At 40.8% G+C, this 21779-nt stretch overlaps 1 protein-coding gene across 3 annotated transcripts in view; it reads right to left on the reverse strand.

The window, feature by feature from the left end:
- The window catches only part of SVEP1 (sushi, von Willebrand factor type A, EGF and pentraxin domain containing 1), a 128269-nt gene that overhangs the window by 77180 nt on the left and 29310 nt on the right, over positions 1–21779 (reverse strand). For all 3 annotated transcript variants that reach the window (XM_030005186.1, XM_030005184.1, XM_030005187.1), the window contains exons 4-5: positions 4523–4681; positions 4097–4276 (exon numbers count right to left, since the gene is read on the reverse strand). In XM_030005186.1, coding sequence (XP_029861046.1) covers positions 4097–4276; positions 4523–4681 — 339 coding nt within the window. The remainder of the gene's footprint in view (positions 1–4096; positions 4277–4522; positions 4682–21779) is intronic.

Below are 21779 nucleotides of genomic sequence, written 5' to 3' on the forward strand. Positions count from 1 at the left end.
AAGGAAGAAGGAATACAAGGTATTCATGGACAATGGGACCATGAGAGAGGAAAAGGAAAAAATTAGGCTGTTGCTGAAACCCTTTCAGGTGTTGGGCTCCCCATGGAGGCAGTCCTGGCTGCTGCTCAGCATAGAGGCCTTTCTCCTGCCTTGTCTCACAAACACTGCAAGCAGTGAGATGCCAAGGAGAATGCAGTCCTGTGCGGGATGTGTGTGCAGAAAGGGAAGTGGGGCATGGAGGGTGATCCTCAGATTGTCTTACGGTTTTGTTACTGAATCCTGATGCTGTAATTTAACACAAAGCTACACCACAATTAAAACTGATCCCAGAAATAGCTGAGTGCTAGTACAAAATAAAAAGTAGTAGCACTGGTATAGCCTGGATTTATGTTGTTTCAGTGTCACAACCTCAAGCTCTTCTACAAGGACTTCTCTGCTTTGCATTGCCTCCAGCTCCCCTCCTCTTCAGCCAGTATCTTATGCTCCTGCATTTGCCCCCTTGCTACCCTCTGGACAAGACTGAGCTACATACACACTGCCTGGCCTTTGGGTCCCTCGAACAGCTAAGCTGTACACACCTACTGTCTGGCCATGACTATGTGATGATGATATATGTATGACAACTGGGTGATAGCAAGCCCAAATGCGTAGATGCCTGCTCGGGTCCTAGTGCACCTTTTGCTTAAATAGTTCATGCCTCTTCAATAACCAGCTACTGATTTTCCAAAACCAGTGGAAAACTCGCATGGTTGAAAACCCTGCTCTCAGCTGAAGCTGGCAGATACTGCTCAGTATGTTCGATAGTTATTAGGGGGAGAAAAACACAGAAGGGCAAACAGTGTAACTGCTCAAAAATATAATCAAGAACACTGGGGTTCCCTAAACTCTGTTCTCCCTGGATTGTTTTCCACAGCTTCTGTTGACCTTGCTGGCAGGAAGGCAAGGTCTGGTGGCAGGTGGCTTCAGAGATCTGGACGACTTCTCCACTGTGGTTTGGGATGCCGATTTTACCAACGAACCCATCATCGCTGCCACCAGGTACGAAGCAAACCATGAGCTCCTCTCCAAATGCACTTGAAAGTAAGCCAACTTGGCAATTTTCTCTCCTTTTCCCAGTAGTTGTTTACTCTGCACACTGATGAGACAGAACATGCCTACAAGTGGACAAATGGACTGAACAGATCACCCTCAAACTAATAAATGGACAGATACCCTGAGCACTCTTTCAAATGAAAGCCAGCTGTATAAATGCCAATAACTACAAGCCCCTCAATGCTACAAAAACGACATGTTAAATAATGTCTTTTTTGAAAACAGCTATAGTGGCACCTGATTGGAAAAAAGCCTGTAGCAAAACCCATGGATATGGATAGGAAAAAAAGAAAGGAAAAAAGCCATTCAAATGCACCTGATAATATCTTTGCATTACCACTGTCTCATGTTTACTCTCTGAAGGTACTATTCCTCTTGTGCTTGTGTACACACAGGCATCCTCTAGGAAGTGCATTTAAGAGTGTAAAAAAGATCCTGAAATTTCCATCTTGTGAGATGCACTCTGAGCTTCAGAGCAGCCTCCTATTATGCTGTATCTTAACTGTAGTAGAGTGAGTAAAAAAGACATTTTTACAGCTGAATCACACATGCTTTACACAGAAGGGAATAGGCTTTCTCTTTTAAGGTTTCTATGGAAGCCTTTAATACCCAATCTGTGGTAAAAGCAAGCAAATGCTACCAAATTCTACAGCATTACTGAGAAAGCCTGAATGAATTAAGAGCATTGAAGAGGCTCTCAGCAATGTTAATGTGCCTACAGAGAAGGCACTTCCTTCCTCTACCTGGTAAGTCTAGCCACCTCTTCTGGAAGGACTGTATAGCTGTAGTGCTCCTGTTTCCTCAGTGTTTCACCGTTCACGCTTACTCAGTGTCTCAATATGGTTCTGGCAGAAACCTGTAACTGAGCCTGTGTTATCCTGGCTCCATGCATTAAACACAAAACCATCCTCTTGTCAATAAGGCATTTTCCATGACTAAGAAATATTTCCATAAAGCCAGTGAAAACAACAACACTGGTATATTCTGCTTGCTCTGGGTTTTCTCCTAATACATTTTTCTGGATTAAATACATGCTTTGTAGTTGTTTTTTTCATGGGTCACTGTTAATTGCATGACATGACTGCATTAATCACTTTCCAATACCACAGCAGATTTTAGCTAGCAGAACAGCTAAGGAGTACTTAATGTCAAAATCCAAACCAGTGCAAAGGGATTTTCCATCACTCTCCCTTCCTAATTTATGTGATAAAACACTCCTGGGATTAACAAGACAGCTATAAACTGTGCCTTTGATCTTGCTCCCTTTCATAGTCTGAGTGAATTGAGACTAGCAGATCCAGCACATGTAAAGGTAGGATTTTTAAATTTTTTTTTTTTTAATTCAGGTCTTCAGTATGATGGAGAATGGCACAAAAAAGCACAAATATATCCTTTCAATGCTTCGAAGGATATTAATTCAGCATCAAGACAGTATCTCAAAGCAGACTTTTCTCTTCCCCCAACTTCCAGACAAATTCCCTGTTAAAGGAAGATCATGCACCAACACCCAATAGGTGAATATTTTTAATGTTCCAGGAAGTTTTCCAAGTACTACAATCTTCCACTTCTCTATAGACAGTGAAGATGAAGGATCCTTTCTTTGTGGCTGACTGCAGCTTTCCCCAAATTTTTTGCACTGGAAGCTACTGTGTGACAGAAGCTTTGACAGGCAGGTGCTCTTTCCCAGTATCCCAGTCTACCTGAAGAAGCATGCATCTTCAGTCTATGTTTTGACTGCTAGGAAGTCAATAGCTCTAAGTCTAGCTTCTCAAGATACCCTTATGGTACTGGCCAGCAATTTATTTTCTACTGAAAGCTTCCTGCCTTCTGTCACTGGAAGCTATAAAGGAAGACTAAGTTTTCCAGGATTATCTGGAGAAATTCCTGCAACATAAGCAGAAGTGAACTGCTATATAAGAATGTCCTGAGGAACTCATCCCTAGCTCAGATCCCTCCTTTCAGAACCATGCCTTGCTGTTTCTTTAAGGGCTGCAGTGGTTGCTGTAGTGGTATAAAGTGCTAATGCATCCAAGGATCTACCCTATCTCTCTCCCTGAACTCAGTGCCAGGGCAAGTTAAAGAAGGAGCTGATGACTTCTTATTTACTAGCTTCCACTACAGCATACTAATGTCAAGTGCATCCAACTCAAGTTAAACATGTTGAACTGCAACACGTGGCTGTTGAGGAGATGAGGGCTGCTACCTGTTTTTTTCAGGCCCTCCTTGGAAGACATACCAGACAGGGCTACATGGGGATGCAGCTCACCTAAATCATCAAGAACCCAACCTCAAGCAGAGAAGAGTGATAACAAAGCAAAACTGTGCTCCTATGTACTTGAAAGAGCTCCAGAAATAATGTTTTCCAGGATGCTCTTTCCCATGTCTCCCCCCTTTCACACCTTCTGTTTATTTCTTTTTCAGCTGACATTCTCTTACAGTCAACTTCTAGGACACTGCCAGTTGTTTCCTAGTAAAACTCCACTCAAAATTCTTCTGAAGACTATGCTGAAGGCCCAAGCTTTCCTATTTTTCATAAGAAGGAACTGTTAAGAAAGCAAAATGTAATTCTTCCATGGTTAATGTCTCCTAACGCCAATGCCCACCTATGCCAGGAGTCTGGTGGATATTCTAAAATACCCATGCAGCAAGGCTTTATTATGTATTTCACTACTTGGTAGGTTTGCTGGATTTACATAATGTAGATAAAAAATTCACAGAAATTGGGTAGAGAGAGGTTTAAGGAAGGAGAGTGTAGATTCACTTGCAAAAGACCGTCTACCTAGCAAATATTGCTCTGCATTTTCTATTGTAGATGTCTTCCTTCCATTTTAGGAAAGAGGGAAACGGAGTGATTGGAGTGGGAGTTTACCTTTGGAACATTCTTTCACCCATGAGCTAACAGGATCAGATCTGCACGCCCAGCTATGTAGTGAGCAGAGAAAACCACTGTTCAGAACAAACTAATCCAACAGAAAAAGACTTTTCAAACACACAACACCCATACCTCTGCAAGTAGCCTCTGATCCAGACCACTGGCCATTGGGCTGACAAAGCCGGATGCTGCTTCCCACGAGATCAAATCCTGCTTTGCATCGGATGCCGCAGGCAGCATTAAAGTAATTGTTGCAGACATTCTGGACAAAGTAACCATTTTCAGGGGGCTTCAGTTCGGGGCAGTGAACAACTAAGTAATCGAACAACGACAACAGAGTTATGATGCTAGCTGGATTGCAATAGGCTTCTGAAGGAAAACAATTTTTTTCATTTCCAACTGGACTTGCATCTTGCTACTTTTGTTCTTTTGGAATGACACAGAAAATCTTGCATGCAATTTGACATGTCCTTCACAGTGCAAACACAAATAACAAAATTGTCCCAGCACTGCATTGTGCATTCCAGGGGTATTCTGTTCTTGGATGGAAACACTTACCTTCACAGGTTTGTCCTACAGCATGGTAACCCTCCTGGCATGTACAATCCTCAATGGAGGTACTTCCTGGTGGAGAAGTATGATTCTCATCAGGACATGAGGTGCAAGTGCTGATTCCACCTGGTGAACCTTCAGGCTTGTATGTTCCTGGTGGACATGCTGTTGAGCAAAAGAAAACATGACAGAAAGGACTTCAGGATATCCACCTTTCACAGCTAGCATAATTTTTCAGGTGTTTTGCTTTACTTTTTTACATTTTTTTTTTCTACCTCATACATCCAGTGTCACTTAGGGCAGGAGCATTCTCCACTTAAAGTGCTGTAGAGTTCTTACAGGGGTGAACTAAAGCCCACCAAACTCGGTGGAGGTCTCTCCAGTGACTGCCTGGGGACTGAAATTAAGTCCATAATTAATCTTCTTGACAAGAAGCCCAGTCCCAGAAGACACACCAGATTTTCACTGATAAAACCTGTGCTGACCTCACAAAGACGTTCTTGATTTAGAAGTATAAAAAATTAGTTCAGACAAAATCCTTGCCATTCAAAACTACACCAAAGCTTAATGCATACAAGTTCTTAGTAACAAGCTAACACAAGCTAGCAAAAAACCCTGCCCTTGATTTACACATTATGATTATATATGATCTACACACTATACTTGCTAAAATGTACAAACCACAAACAATGAAGCAATCAATCAAAGCAACTGCTCCCTGAAGCTTTTTCACTCATTTATATCCCATTTAATATTTTTAACTCTGTGCATCTACATGCACAAGCCTTAAAGAGATTCAGGAGATGTCTTCAGAGGCAGGGAAAATGCATAGGTAAAAGGCACCTCTCACCTGAGAGCTTCAGATTGGTTGGGTAAGTCTGAGTCTCACCTCTCTCTGCCTTGAATTCTATTCTTAAAGAAACCACCATAATTACCTTTATTTATTTCACAAGGATGGTGTGAGAAACAGGGTAGTCACTAATCAACAGGTGCTGATAAAGTGAAGTATGGATTGCTTAGATTACGACTTGAAACAGAACTCAAAGACACTTGTGCTGAAAAACATACCTCCTGATGTAAAGTTCAGGAAGTATTTTGAGAAGGTTATGTAATATTAACACTGAAACCCAGCCAAAAAAAGCTCTCATTTCATTAATTTCACTGTCTACATATTTTCCTAATGGCCACACTTTCTATTGCAGACTGCAAGTCAGCCTTTGATTTCCTCCCCTCAGCACATTTTGTACCATCTGATGCAGCTCTGGATGGTATAGAGAACCGTACAACCATAAACATCCTCAAGTGCCTTCCTCCTTACATAGTCAGGTGTGCTCTGCTTCTGGAGCAAATCTCTCCTATTGAGGTATATTTCCTGGAGTTCACAGATTGTGGCAGTATCAGTCTTTTCTTTGGCAGATATTGGACCAGCTCTGTTTGTTCTGAGTTAGATGCTAAGGTACTCTGACTCTTGTCCTCTTAATGAAAACAACTTCCTGCTTTCTAAGCAACTGGTGAAAAAAAAAAAAAAAACCAAACCGAAAAACAAACACAAAAGAAACCCCAGTCTCCTTATTCCTCATCTGTCATGGGAGAATTGACTTTCATAAGCCAAATTTTATGGATTATACCTTAAAAAATCAACTCATATGAACAGTTAGCATTTCCTCTTTCCACAAGGAGTACAGCCTTTTGAATAGCTTCCAGATAGAATATTTTTGTTTCATTTTCAGAAAAATTTGCAGTTTTATTTTGAAGAAAGCAACCAAGTGGCTAGCAGTTAAGTGGTGATTTTGGGTGCTGTAAATTGGCTTCACAAATCTGTATCTTAAACACACTTTTAAAAAGACAATGAAAATGCCTAAGCAGTAAAGGATGGAAGTACCAATCAAAGCATTTCAGGAAGGAGTAAGGGCAGAAAAATCCAGTCAGAATTAGAGCTGGGAATTCTTCATTATTGTTTTGGGACTTTCAGAAAAGCATTTGCAAACAAATCCCTTTCCTAGTGTTCACCTGCTCTTCCCACCCAAGATATTCCTCTTGGGCTGTTACTGCTTCTTTCCCCTTCTTCTGTGCAGAAATCCCCTCCTTGGACATTAGGTCTCTGAAATATTCTCTCATGCTTCAGATGACCACCTCTAAACTGGTCCAGTATCAGAGGTATTACTCTGAAATCTCTGAAATATTTCTCTCTGGCACTTTGCAGAAGTCTCTGTGCATCCTTGTTAAAACTAATTGGTATCCAGCACAAAGTGATAAAGTGCACCCAAAAGGATGCAGGACAGTGCAAGTTAAGCATCACAGGGGACCTGCTGTATGACAAAGCTGCCCTCCATGTGCCAGCAAAAGTAAATTAGTCTCTTCTGTTCTGTGTGGCATATAAAACAACATCTAAAAGAAGTGTATCATTAAAAAACCCAACAAAACAACAAAAAAACCAACCTAACTTCTCTCTTTCTTGCAACCGCACCTTAGATGAAGAAGCAGCACCTCTTTCCTGTTTCTGTTTTGAGAACTATGGGATAAAAATAATCACCTATTCTATGATGGGCATTTTAAACAACAAACCAAGCAATGTGCTTAGGGCTTTGAATCAGTCTGGCTTCAACAAAAATGGTTCATACTGAAATTACACTTACAATTTGCTCTTTCCAGTGAAGCAGCAAGAGGTAAATAATACTGTTAAAATTGTTATTAACGTCTCTACTGGGAAAGACAAGTACCCCAAATGGCCTGATTCTTTTTGTATGCTTCAAATGCTTCCCACTGCCTTTCTAAAAAGTTGAACTACATCCTATCTTGGTTTTTATGTAGAATTTTCTCTAAGCCTGAGTCTCTGAACTGCTCATTGACCCCACATCTTCCCTAGATGTATTCAGCTATGAAAATCCACACAAGTTACATTCAAAATTTCCACAAGATAACACTTGGTTACAGAGCTGTTTCCAAGTGTGTGAGGTCACACAGTCTATCCTGTGATGCCAAGAGATGGTTTAAGAACGGAGCATAAGCACGCTGACCTCTGTGCACTTCCATGACAGCCATAGAGGTTAGCCTGGCGACAGCTTAGGTTAAAACCATCCAAAATCAGCTGTGGAAGAGCAGAGCTTCAGCCATCTGCTGTAGACTGGACTTGTCCATACCTGACCCAGCTAGATGGCACACCCATCCCATCCTGCTCCAGACAGCACTACAGCATGGGCCAAGTCTACACACACTGATGCATTCAGAGGCAAGAGAGAACCTGAGGGGCAAGCACATCTGAAGAGCACACGTGGCCCCATCCACAACTCATCATACCGATGTCTCTCTGGGGTCTCTTCCAAGAATCACGCAGTGCCAAATTTTCACTGCAGTCTAGTCACCAGTCTGCACTCACTGACATGCCCTCTATACCTGCAAAAACTGACTGCAGGGAGAGATCATCTTCTCCAGTGCTAATCTGTACAAACAATTTAAACTTTTTTTCAAGGCTTGCTTCCCCTTGCCAACAATGTGATGGTATAAAAAGGCTCAAAACAGTGTGTGAATGAACCCCAGTGTAAATAAGCATCAATCCAGCACCATCAAGAATGACAAAAAAGGCAAGAATTTTTAAATGGGGAAACCATTTTAACAGTATCAGCCTTTAAACAGAGAGGATGCTTATGTGCACATCTGTATGTATGATCTTCTTAACAAAAGATTTAACTACTGCCTATATGTGAACCATGTTGTTCTTTGCCCAGAGGCAAGGGGATGAGCAAAAAAATGCTTTTTGTTTAGTGTAATTCTCCTCTTGAGACCAGAATAGTGAATACTGAGTTACACTGAAGGATTACCTCTTGGTTACAGGAATGAAAGGATATCTAGAAGCAGGGATTAGTGTGCTAACTCAAACAAGCACAGGCCCCAAGCTCCCCAAGCACACAAAGATGGCTCACACTGAAATTGTCATCAACCTGCTTTCATAAAATGGTAGATATTCACCAATGATGCACATTCAGATTCTATTGTCTGTGGTAATGACAGTGCAATAACCTTCTGATCAGAAATGCAAGGAAATAATGCATGCTTACTTCAGCATGCCTCCTGTATTTTCTTCCTCAGTTATACTCTCCTAGGGTATACAACTAACTGAAAAAATGTAAGAAAATCCAGCATGTCTCTTCTGGTTTTGAACACTACAGGGCTTGATGACTTCTTAGGCCACCAAATGAATACATTTTTTTACTCCTTTATCTATAAAAAAAAAAAAAAAAAGTTGTGCATAGAAAAGAAATCACTAAAAGGGAAATATGACACAGGCTTGCTAGAAACAAAGACCCATGGGGTAGACATAAAAACACTGCAGTCAATGCATATGTATTGACAGCATAACCCCATGTCAAGACATTGCCTGAAGCTGAACAATGGACACGGAAAGTTAGGAAAGTCCACCAGGAAATCAAAGGACAGACTTCCAAGTTCAGCAGGAATTCTTCAGCTCTGCCTGCCTACAATAATGACAAATTTGATATTTTAATCTTCAAGCAAGAAGAATTTAACACCATAAAAGTAACAACATAAAACCAGGTATATTTCAGAGATTCATCAAACACTCAACACATATTATCCAGTTTGGCTTTTTTTTAACTGCAAATACTAAAGCCACTGGCAAAGTTAAGCCAACCATTATTGAACCCACATGATGGCAGGAAGACTCCAGTCTGGATTTAAACAGGTAGAGATCATGTGTCAAAGCGTTCTAGTCTGTGACACAGGGTCACAATTCTTCCTCAGAATGTATGAGTACAAATATTACAGACAAACAATTCTGCCTTAAAAATTTAAATCTTTTAAAATCCTGGGAGAGCAGGAAAGCTCAATTTCCTCTCCAACTACACTAGTGTATCTAAGTCACTGAAATGGAATTATTCTCCATTTATCCCAGTGTAAGAGGGAGGACATTCAAACTCCATGTATTTCAAAGCTTAATTTGAGGGATTTTGTATTTTCTTCAATGCATAATTTCTCTCACTAACTACATTTACTAAGTAATCCCTGGCATGAGCTGTTCTTTCCACACTTTATGCTAATGAAGGATCCGATTAAGGGTTTATCTTTTGCAGGATATGGCAGGAATCAGCTAGGCAATATCCTGCTCTCTCCTGCATCAACCTGAGCTCTATTTGTACACTGCTATTGTGATGATTGTAGTCTCTAATTCTCATTTTTTCCGCATACATGTAAAGCCTAAATGAAATGACATCTTGATACAAATCACAAATACATAAATAGTCTTTATAACTCAATCCCCAAACTTCTTAGATGAGGAAAGCAAGCCTAGTTTCCATATAATCAAACTGGTTTTATGCTACTGTAATTACTTTTATGACACTGAGTACATGCATACGCATTCAACATAATGAAGTGGTGAATCTGTCCCAGAATGAAAGTATACCATGAATACCTATTTACTGAACATACATGGGCATTCAACCTAGCATATGCCGTCTTGTACTTTTAGTCATTTGTTGGAAGTTATGTGGAAGATCCAGTGTGTGCCTAGAACTACTTTGAATTATAGATCACAACAGGACAACCAAAACCTCAAATTAACTCACATTTATGCCCTTGGAGGAGAACTACAGCCTGAAGGTGTGGGCTTTCTCTCCCACTGCTTTGCTTCATCTAAGATTCTTGTGCCTTGGCAACAGCATAAAAAAAAAAAAAAATTAGAAAATATGTCACCCTGGCCTTCATGTGTGTGAAACAAGTACTGTGGTAGCTGTGTTTGCCATCAGTCATTTTAAATTTGCCACCATGAATGGGCCTGACTATAAAGCTTAGTTATTTTACTAAATAGAAGTAAAAACTTTCACAAGGAAGGAAGTACAAAGAAGTTACACTACATTATTATGTGCTACATCTTTCTACCCTGACATTTGCAACTCTCATCCTGACAAGGTACTACATGATCAGATTTGCCTAAGGGCCAGGCGCACCCCCTATTAGAAGAAGCACTAGGAACAAGGGGCTGTTATGTATTCCCTGTGACAATGGCCTGCCTGCAAAATAAAATATGTTTTACAAGGATAATGCATAGTGTCACGGAGGAAATGGAGATCCCCGTTCCACACGAAGCAGCCAGAGACTTCCTGACGCTTTCCCACCTACTGCTACAGCAGACAAAGAGTTTGGGATGTCTTGCAGTACTAGCATGTAGTACTGCCTAACTTTCCCTTCTGCCTCCAAAACCCATTCTGCTGCTGCTGCTGCACAGTTCATGAGTGGCCTCTGCAAGGGAAGAACAGGAATAACATGGGAGGCATACTGATTGAAGTGACGATTGCATGAAACTCCCCAGTCCCCTGCTCTCTCCATGTATTTTGAAGTGATATCTCTTGGCTGTTGCTGTAACTATTCTATTCTGCAAATGTGGGGCACCAATGTGCCCCAGGATTCTGTAATTTTCAAGTCTATTCTACTAAACCAAACAACGAACCATGGTTGTGGGTTTCTCTCCTGGTGTTCACAAGCCAAAAAATGCTCAGCTTGGGCCAGCAGAAAAACAGATTACCCTGGCCTCTGAAATGCACCTCACTGGACCTGCACATGAAGATATTTAAGTCTGCTTCTCAAAGACTTTCCACACCCTGGGTTGCAACTGTAGAGACTGCATCCAGAAGTTACAGCTTTTGTTACCACATTTAAATTTGGGAAAGTGTTTTTTTTAAATGTCCTATACAGTAGGTTTGTCAGAACAGGCACTTTGTGCCCATGAAATGCCTTTGGAAAGCTAAGGAGAAAAAAATCTAAATCTTTGGCAGGTACTGTAATCCACCTTTTTGCAGTTTGCAACATGTATGGTGCCATAAAAAAACCCATGAGCCAGGAGCATGCTAAGATTACAAAAAGTATGCAAGGAAGTGGCTTTAGTTAAACATTTGACATGTATGACTTGTACAAAGACTGCAAAAGAAAACCTTGAGCTTGCCTTTAAGTGTAGGGATCAGGGAAGGATTTCTGCTAAGTCTCAGCGTGTTCTCCAGCTCTTTAATATCTCCTGTTATCTCCAGCATGCGCTCTGCATTAATTTCAGACAGCATTGAACCTGCTCATCCATCTGCTCTTTGTCAGTATTCCTTAAGCATCCTTCTCACAGCAACGTGATTAGCAATTTAACAAGCTAGATGTCTTCTCTGTTCCTATTTGATGTATTTTGCTCCATCTCTTTATCACATTTACAAATTTCTTCTCACTGGAGAGAGCAGGCTGAAACAAGTAAGAAGTTTAGCTTCTTACCTGATAGCACTTAGCACTTATACCTGATACATAGGGAGGGGTTCTCAAACCTTTTAATTGAGTTTACAGACATCAAAACTGCAATATTCCTCTACCAAGTAGCCTGCAGCATTTAGAATGACACTTTGAGATGATCTAGCTCTAGAGCTTTAAGCACTTCTAACAGTCATAACAAACTTTCAGCAGAAAATAATTTATTCACGATAAAAATGAGAATCTTGGATCCTCTCCCATGGGGCAGAAGAACTTGAAAATTGCCTGGAAGTAGATGCAGTCCCTTGGGTGAACATCCCATCTCAGTACCCCAAGCACACACAGTGTGGGGAACAATCTGCCTGCTGAAGAATACAAGCCCAAGAGCTATTACAGCTTGTAAAAGTTAGGACGCCTACAAGGACCTTCTTCCACAGGGAGGTCTGGCTGTGAGCCACAACTGTGCTGAGCATTCCTGGGTAGGCTTGGGGCCAGCACATTTAGATAGGATTACTGCTACGCAATGATTCTCACTGCAAAATATCCTCCTCAGTAATAGTAGCAGTACTGCATATATACAGAAAATCCATTTATACCCAGTTTTAAAACTTTTTTAAAAAGCAGACCAACTATTGTATGTTTAAAACATGGAGAGTGCCTTAAACAGATTGATACTTGAACCACACGTGTGTTGCAAGGACACAGAGCTTTGAAAAGTATTCTAAATCTTTTACAATCATAAAAATAAAGACTACTATATACACTTTTATGGAAGGTAACTTCTCTCTTTGTCTCAAAGCATGTGGTTTACTCAGGAATAAAAAAAAAAGAAAATCCTGATTCCATGTACTGTACTGTAACTTAAAAAGACCCTACCCATGCTTCATTCAAGATACAAGTTCACAAGATATATCCTGACAACTTGTGAAATTTGTGTACACAGAAATGGCATTCATGTATTGAAATGAAGCTCTTTTGGTTTAAACCTCAGTGGCATTTTAGACAGTGTTTAGAGATTTGCTGTTTGCATAGACATCAAATCTAGCCTTGATGATACATTTGGAGGGAGTACCCAAAGCAAACATTAACATGCCTATTAGCTATGGATATCAGCTCATGCCAGCACTTTTGATTTTTAGAGCTTGGATACTGGTTTATGTCCTCATGCTCCTGCATATTTCTAAAATGTATCGTGCTAAAAGTGTACAACAAATTCCAAAACTACAAAAAGATCTTTCTGGGAAATTAACTTAATTGACTGTGTAAAGTTTGCCATGCAAATAGAGATTATTTATGAATTTATTTCTGTGCAAGTGAAGGTTTTGTGTCCAAAATTTCACACACAATCAGACACTTACTTAAAAGGGGAAATCAAATAAATTCTGAAATTGCTTTGCTCAGAGCAGAACTACTATATAGTAGGGTTCTCTGGACGTGGCCTTCACCATAATCACAGACACACATTCCTCAGTAAACCTTGATCACTGCTGATGTGACAGCACATCCTACTCTAAATAGTACTGTTCTAAGCACCCTGGATCTCTGGATAGCTTCCTGCTATTTAAATACATAAACACTGAAAAGGAACATCACCATCCTGTCCTAGGTGCACTTATTTGCCATTTTAATATACTTGCTGTGAAGTTATATTTTTGCTTTTATAAAACTGTAAAAAAATACAGACAGACTGAAGTAAAGCAAATTCCATTAAAAAGAACCCCAAAATTTTGTTTAGTTCGTGCTACACACAGATAAGCAAAGACCTGTTTCAGAGATCTAGTACCTCTCTTCTCTGAAGGCACTGGAAGCCCAGTTTTCTCTAGGCCTGGTCCAACCATCGTACCACGTATCAAATAACCCTACTCTTCCTTTCATCTGACAGAGAGGGTTCTGGGTCAAGAAGGAAAAGTGAGAGCGAGGAAAAGGACACATTTGCAGAATGGGATTCAAATCAGATGCAGGGAGCAAAGTCACTCCATACTTTTTCTTACTTTTCCATTACTCCTCATTGTACCAACAAATCCACTGATCCATCACCTCCCTAACAGAATGGACTAATAAGCAGCTACTAGATGCCCAAAGGGCCAAAATTATCCCTAGACCAAATCCCAAGTGATGGCATCAGAAGAGTGAAAAAGCTCCATCTGGGCTGTACTATATGCTGCTTGGTTAACTTCTGCGTGAGCTAGAGGCACACACTGGAAAGCAAGAAATAGTCCTCCTTTATCCACAACTGGAAAGAGGAACTACTTGGATAGAGAGAAGTCTGAGCTGGTGCTAGGGAAAAAAAATTGATTCCTTAACAAATCCTGATGTGTTACACCCAGAGGAAACTGGACAGAAGTCAGAATCTACTCCACTGCCTGCGACTCTTGGGACATGCTGAAATCATCACAAATCAGCCAGCACTTGCTGAGCATAGCCTACACTTTCTGCCAGAAGCAGGGAGCAAGACTGTCATGTTACATGGCTAACTCAACAGATCACCTTCTCCTGGGATTCCTCAAAGGCAATTTTAACCAAAATAATGGATTTGAGTTTAGAAGTTGACAAAGCATGCACCCCAAGCTTCACAGCACTGATATGTTTCTGCAGTGAAGAACATGCCTGGTGGTTTAAGATCCATTTCCATTGTGTTCAGCTACTCAGCAACTTGAACAGTTTTGTGTTCAACGACTCTTGGGACTTAGGACTGTAATTAAAAATGGCTCTCTGGTCAAACTGAATGAACAAACTGGCTTTCCTGAGAGCAGCTAGTTGCACAAGGAATCCAGGAGGAGTCAAAGACTCTACATCCTCAGATTTTCTCCTTCTCATTCAGGCAAAAATTGTGAATTTGCTCTCTGGCAAAATATTAACAGAATCTTGTATGGTCCTGAATTATTTTACTAGTCTAATGTGAAACGTTCCCTTTCTGCTGTTGCCTCCTACACCCCCACTCCCAGAAGCTGTTGGTGCATAGGATCATTAAGAAAAAAAAAAACCGGATACCTATTTCTGCTTCCTTTCTCTGCAGACCAGAGTAGTTCCAGTTGCTGAATCACAGATGGGGAATGCAGCAAGTAAAAGCTATTATAAACAGGAAAGTGAAGCCGTTTCTGCCAGACCCTCAATAAACTGTCACTACTGCATTAGGTGCCAAACTTGGCCTCTTTTCCACATCCCTTATTTTTATCATTAAATATACTTTTCAACAACAGTGATTATACTCCTATTAAGTAACGTTTCTGAGCACTGAAGAGTTAGCACATGACTGTGCAGATGGAGAACATATGTCACTACTTCCATGTTTATTTACTTAGCAGCCCAGGCTAGGAGTCAGACAGTTTTTGGTTAACTTAAGAGAGCTGAAGCACATGCAATGGCTCAGGCCAGTAATCAGACAATAAAAAGTGGTGGTTTTGCCAATTATTTTTTTACATATTGTGAAACTAGCCCAGCTATCCCTGTGTAGAGTTCAGTAAACTGTTTTAATCTCAGTGTTACAGTTTCTGCTTAATTCCTGGAATCACTACCGATACCCGTGATTTACTGTGAAAAATGCCACAAATCCCATTCGCCATTCCTCATGCAAAACCTTTATGGAAACTGACAGGATCTCCTGAATTCTTTTAAAATTATCTAAATATGTAGATCAAAATAGAGTCTCATTTATAGAAAGCAAAAGCACTGAGAGAACAACTACATCACTATGTTCACTATTAACCACTTCTTGCTCAAGAAACATTGGAGAAGTGACTGCTTCTCACTTTACTTCCCCCATTTTCCCTTGTCCTTCTCCTCTCTCATTTCTTTGCAAGACATAAAGGAATTCCTTAAGGACAGATCTGATTCTTGCTAAAGCATTGTCAGCTGCAAGCAAAAGGACTACCTCAGATCTGAACTAAAGGAATGTGTTTTAAGTACTAAACCCTGTGTCTGCCAACAAAGTAAACTTTACTACTGCAAAAGCTACAGTAAAAAAGATTAAAGATAAAAAAGATTATGTTGCAGTACCACAACCAAATACACAGCCTTAGTCCTCAGTCTAACAAAGCTTCCTTCTGTGGAGAACTTTCATTAAAACATTTCTGAACAACACCTTTGCATCCCCCTCTAGACAGCGATAACCTAGTATCCATCTCTTAGCCATTCTGCAAAGACCTAACCTTTTGCAATGCAGGAGTTTTCCCATAAAGCAGGAATCACTGGCTAGTAAGTCATGTGTTCATAAGGCCCATTCTTGCTCAGTATTGACCAAACATGTGCTAAAGTAGCAACCTGCAGTTGTTTAAACTAGAATGAAATAGCCTACTGCTGCTGCCGCCAGAAGGGGAGCAGGGAAACAGCAGTGAGATTCTTTCAAGAACTGTCAGGTGCTCAGCCTCTCTGTACATCGAAGTGAAACTGTGCTCTGTGTCCCACTTCTCCATCTTCATCTCAGCTTCAAGGGTAGTTTTTCCACCTTGAAGAAACAGAATCACTTGCTCTCTTTCTAAAGGGCAGTGACGTCCTTTCTATGTTTTGGGAAGAAAAAGGACTGCCACACTTCTGGTCCTACCTTCTCTAAATGCATGCCCTTTTTCTGAGCTCTTTTGCCATAAACAAGGCCATCTACACCTGCAGAGATGTAGAATAAGAAGGAGGGAACATTCTTAACTGCAACATGAAGCAAGAAAAAAATGTAACCAGCAATAATGATTAAATCACTGATTAACGGACCTAAGAGTTATGTTTATTGAACCACTGATTTTTAGCTAGAAAATCTATTCCTAAACAGCACTTGATTCCAATTAGTTAGGTTCACAAGATAATTAATGCGTCTAAAAATAACCCAGTTTTTCCTGAGTTGGAGCCAAGTTCTTGGCTAATTTCTTGCACTTTTGCAGATTGTGAACCAGTGAGGGATGCAAGTCACAGATGATAAACTACCTCTCTGGCGTAGGAATGTATGAGGCACTGCACTTTCTATTTCAACGTAGGAGGCCTCCCCAAAATGACCTTAAAAGTAGTGAGAATAAATCAATCCCTAACATCACTGGGAGTGAAATTTAAGATGTTACAGACAACTTTGTGAAGCGTCACATTCACAGACCTTGAACTTGTTACTTTTAAAATTTGTCGGTGCTTCAGCCTTGAGGCAAAAACCAAACAGCTATAATCCATCACCTGCATCTTGAGGGATAGGTAGTTAAAAAGAAGTGAGGGAACAAGAAGATAGGAAGGGGCTTCCCACATGTTCTCAGGGTGCAAGTTGCCTTCTTGCCTGTGACACAATGGAAAGTGCCCAGGCAGCTGCTGAAGAACTGCTGGTGATGGTGAAGAGCTATCAGGAGAGTGAAGACAGCAGAATCCTTGAGGTTGGCAGAGCATGAGACATCCTTTGTCAACCAGAACTGAGGGCCATGCAAACCATGCTCTTGGGGCCACAGTATAGCTTAGTACTGCTTCTAGGCCAAGCTCTTCTGGCACCTAGGCTAGGACAGCCATTATCGTGCATAAGTACCGAAAAGGAGCATCATTGCTAAGTAGTGGAAAAGGTAGGACTGAAGGCAGCCCTCAGCTACTGTTACATTAAAGAGATACTGGCAGAGGGTGCCTCAGTGTCTGAGCCTGGCATGCTCCTTCTTAGTCCAATTTTTTTGTGATCACATTAATTCTGTTCTCATGGGTTTGGACTGTGAGCACAAGGCGGGCTACTGGTCCGCCTAAAAAAAGTCATACGTGAATACAGCTTGGCTACTCCCATTGCTGAAATCGAGTCACTAACAAAGACCAAGTGTCCTTGCCTTTGTGTATTCCTGTGCCATGACCTAACCACCACCGCTGCGCTGCCATCAGGACAGTTTTGTGAAGTGTTTTTGGCCAACTGGGAAGAATGTGGGTGCTCACAAAAGTACTGTGTTTTAAAAAATGGTGTTGTATTTTGTAAGGCATTGTATTTTGAATTTCCATTCAGAAATAAAAGAGAGCAAAATTTATATATGTGTTTTACTCCTCTACAATTCACAATCACATAAAAATTGAAGTGAAGGGATTTGCAAGTGACTGCATATTTTGATCCTCACTATGTTGAGGCAAAGGCTTAGACTCTGAGAATAGGGAAATTGAATATTTGCATTTCAGGAGATATTCTTTGCCAAGCTGACAACAGAAACAGGGCTAGAGGATGACAGTATATTTAGGTGTACAAAGTAATGCCTCTGTGAGATAGATAATAATGGAAGTCCAAAAGAAACACCAGCTTAACTACACATAGCTATTCTGGTGTATAACCATGAGGTTTGTTAAGCATTCCTTACGTTCTGTGTTGACACAAGACTCCTCAGAATAAGGCTACTCAGCCTCCCACTCCCCTTGTACTTAGAAAAACCTAGTCCTGTGAACTGAGTTACTTGAAAGAGTAACTTTTGCAGCACTTCATATTCCTGCAGGCAAACCCCTCTTCCATACCCTCTGTCTTGAGACCTATGGCACCTCTGTGCCACAGAGGTAAAAAAGATGCAGAAGATTTAAACTAGTTAGCTGCTGCATTTAAAGGTGCTAGAGCACCTCTACACTGGCCTGGACTCCCCAGAGTGAGCACACACACTGTTGCTGCTGTACGACACATGGGATTTGTCTCCTAAAGTTATTGCAGCAGGCCTTAACAGACTGCTGTTCCCAGGCCTATGTAGGCTTCACAGGATGCTCTGAGGGCAGCAGATCGGCAAAGTGTGAAATGAGGGACAGGAAGAGAAAACACAGTAAGAGGCCAACATTTTCCTCCAAAGCTCTAGGCGTTTTTATACAGACATTAAACTCAGAATATAAATATAGGCCCTTAAATTAATGTGACTTAGAGTATTCTCAGCCCGTGTAGATGTATGTGTTTCTGCGCTCCACCAGCACACTGACATTTCCTCCCTCTCTCTCTCTCTCTCTCTCCCCCCAGTTTTTAATACCACCTATGTGTATTTCCAGGTAAGAGTTTTTCTGGGGGAACACAGTCAGAACATAGCAAGCACTTTTCCATCATAAAACCATAAAAACTGGAGCTGAAGGGAAGCCTGACAATAGTAATAGGAATGTTATAGTCTGGACTATTCTGTGAAGCCCTAACCAACAAACAGGCTGGAATTAATAGCAATAATCTGTGAAAAAAAACCATGCAGCATTAGCAGTCATAACGTAGGAAAATTCTTGTACTTTATCTTCTGGCATTCTTGCTTGAAGAAACAAACTACAAGGAGATGGAAACTTTGCATGGGTATTTACTATGGCATTTACAAGGGAACACCCTTTGTTTGAACTTTCTGGGCCAAAAATCGACTTATTTTTTAGCTATCCTCAGAATGTTTCTTTTGCTCTCATGGAAGAAAACCGAGCAGATTTGCCTCATGGCCAGGAGAAGGAGCCAGATCTTAGGTTGTTACAGCAGTGTGCAGTTCTGCGTAAAATCACTACAGCTGCACACACCTACACAGAAGGAGATTTTGCCATTCCTCTACACTTTACACTAATGAAAAACTGCAAGTTAGTGCTTAATCCTATTGGGTTTTGTTTCAAATCTGTCAGGTCCAAATTACAACTGAATGACATGACTACAATTAGACTATATGATTAACTATGTTATACACACTTCTGTAAAACTAATCTTTCTCAACTCCCCAACCCCCGCAAAGGTCCATTCATTCTTCCCATTCTTGTGGAGGAAAAGACTTCATATTTAATAAATTTCAGACTAGGGAGAAAATATTCAACTCCTCAAACTACCTTCAGATGTCAGCCCTACTAAAACATCTGCCCTGGAAGTGTGAGTTGCTGGTCTGGCTTTGTTTTGCATGGTAACAAATTAAACCCTAGGGTTTTGGCCTGAAGAGGTTCCCATTTCTGAGCAGAGTCCTGATTTCTGTTTTCATCAAAACACCAATAAAACCAGGAGAAACCAATTTCCTGTTTGATGAAACTGATCTGTGTTGCTGTTTTTTCATTCTCAAGAGACCCGGTCACACTCCACCATGCAGTCAGCACTGTTTCTGGATGAGAAGGTTGGGCCATCTGCAGGAGATTTGAGAGTGACAGAAGAAAACAAGGCTGCTTACAAGACAGCAGACCAAACTGCTCCCATCCATTCTGGCTGTTGAATACCTGGTAGATAGATTAAGCTTATCATAAAATGTCTGCAACCTATTTGCCCTAATTCTGCTCCAAGTTGAGTAGGCTTTTGCCTCTTTTCATCATGGTGTTTTTTTCCAGCATCCTCTACCTGCTGCCCACTGCCTTTGCTGGAGTGGTACCAGAGTCAGAAGTATTTCTGGACTGCTGTGGCTGAAGAAACAGAGAATGTGCACAGCAGGAGGAAGCAAGGAGCATAGCTGCAGAGGACAGAGAGAGAGGGCTTCTTCCCTGGAAGTGATTGTGAAATGATCTGAGGAACCTGCCAGACAATTTTCCACAGAGAACACGGAGAAGTCAGCTGGACAGGACTGAACAGGAGAGGCAATAGAAAGGCCATCTCATCCCTTCTCACTACTATCTTTACTCTCTTATGATAGTAGTAGCCAAATGGACAGAAGGTAGTGGAAGGAACATCTATATTGCCTTTTGGGTAAACATCCCTTGAAAGACTTTGTTTAGGTCAAAATCTGCAAACAAATGACTTATTTAACTGTGGGTTATGACCTGACGAGCTTTGTGCACCTTTGCTTCTACATTTTATTATCCCTCTCAGCAAACCCAGGGCAATTAACAGATGACCATCTCTGAACACTTGCAAAATGATGGAAACTGCATTTTATACAAAATACTTGTTTCATATTGGAAGAGAAGTAGACAATTTTGTTTAAAATGTTGAAGGGAATAGTACTTATTCTTACAGAGAACACACTTTCCAATATTCACTGGCCTGGGTAGAGTGACTATCACAGCGTAAGTCAAGCCAAGGATTTAAAAATAAAATGAAAATATTCCTACACTCTGTGTTCAACTGGAAACAGATTCTGACAGGTAAGAGTCAAATTTGTTTGACCAAGTGACAAACACACCATGTACAATCCATCAAACTCCAAACGCAGAGATGCAGTGACTGCCTAATTTTGTCACATTAAGAGTGCTATGCTCCAGTCTGGTTAAATGAATCAGCTTTGACAAGACTTTGGAAGACTTTATTGATCCTAGGAATCCCGATACCTATTCACAACCTCACAGGCACTAAGGCTAAACCTTACAAGTTAATTGTAGCACAGATTACATCCTGGGAATGACTTAAGTACTTAAAGGTGATGCTTTGGAGCCTTAGGGAGCCACTAGGGACAAAATAGTTAATTAAAACAAGCTCTAAGTCTCCTAACCTCTCTTCTCATTGCAATAATTAACATTCTTTGCTGTATACTGCCATGTTATTTTATCCCTGCTGCACTCTTTCAAGAATTCTTATTTTTTCTTCTCTAAGACAAAAGCTACTTAAAGGCTCACAGAATGCTAAGATGTCTGCTTTTAATTTGTGAGACTGGCTCAAGTTCAGGAATAGTATGTGTGTGCACTTGTCTATGAAAGCATCCTGGCTATGTGTTTCTGAAAAGGTAGTGAAGACAAGATGACATCATGTAATCCATAGGGGTAACCAAAGAATGTTGTAGTAAAAACCTTTTCATTAAGGGATTCAATGGACAGACAATTCCTCCATTAAGTGCCTGGTATGATACAAGTCCCAATCCTGAAAATTATTCTCAAATCTGCAAGACCAGTCAAAAAATCTGTGACAACTGGCTGATGAATGTTTCAGTCAGTTAAGGAAGACATGTTCAGCACAAAGTTTGTAAACTACCCACTTCACCTGGGATTGCACAGATGGAAAAGGATGTTTTCAAACCATGTAAAATCTCAAGGAAGGTAAGACAGCCTGCTTTTAATCATGTCTAGAGACTCAAGGCAAAGCCCAGGCTTAATAGTAAAGGTTTTACAGTCATTCAACTAAAGACTAAACCTAGCTCATGCTGTATTTACACTTGGAGCCTTCTTCACTGTGACAGCCACCGCAATGATTACACTGTGGCCAAAGGACAGC

The sequence above is a fragment of the Aquila chrysaetos genome, chromosome Z (assembly GCF_900496995.4).
Source record: "Aquila chrysaetos chrysaetos chromosome Z, bAquChr1.4, whole genome shotgun sequence".
Taxonomy (NCBI): Eukaryota; Metazoa; Chordata; class Aves; order Accipitriformes; family Accipitridae; genus Aquila; species Aquila chrysaetos.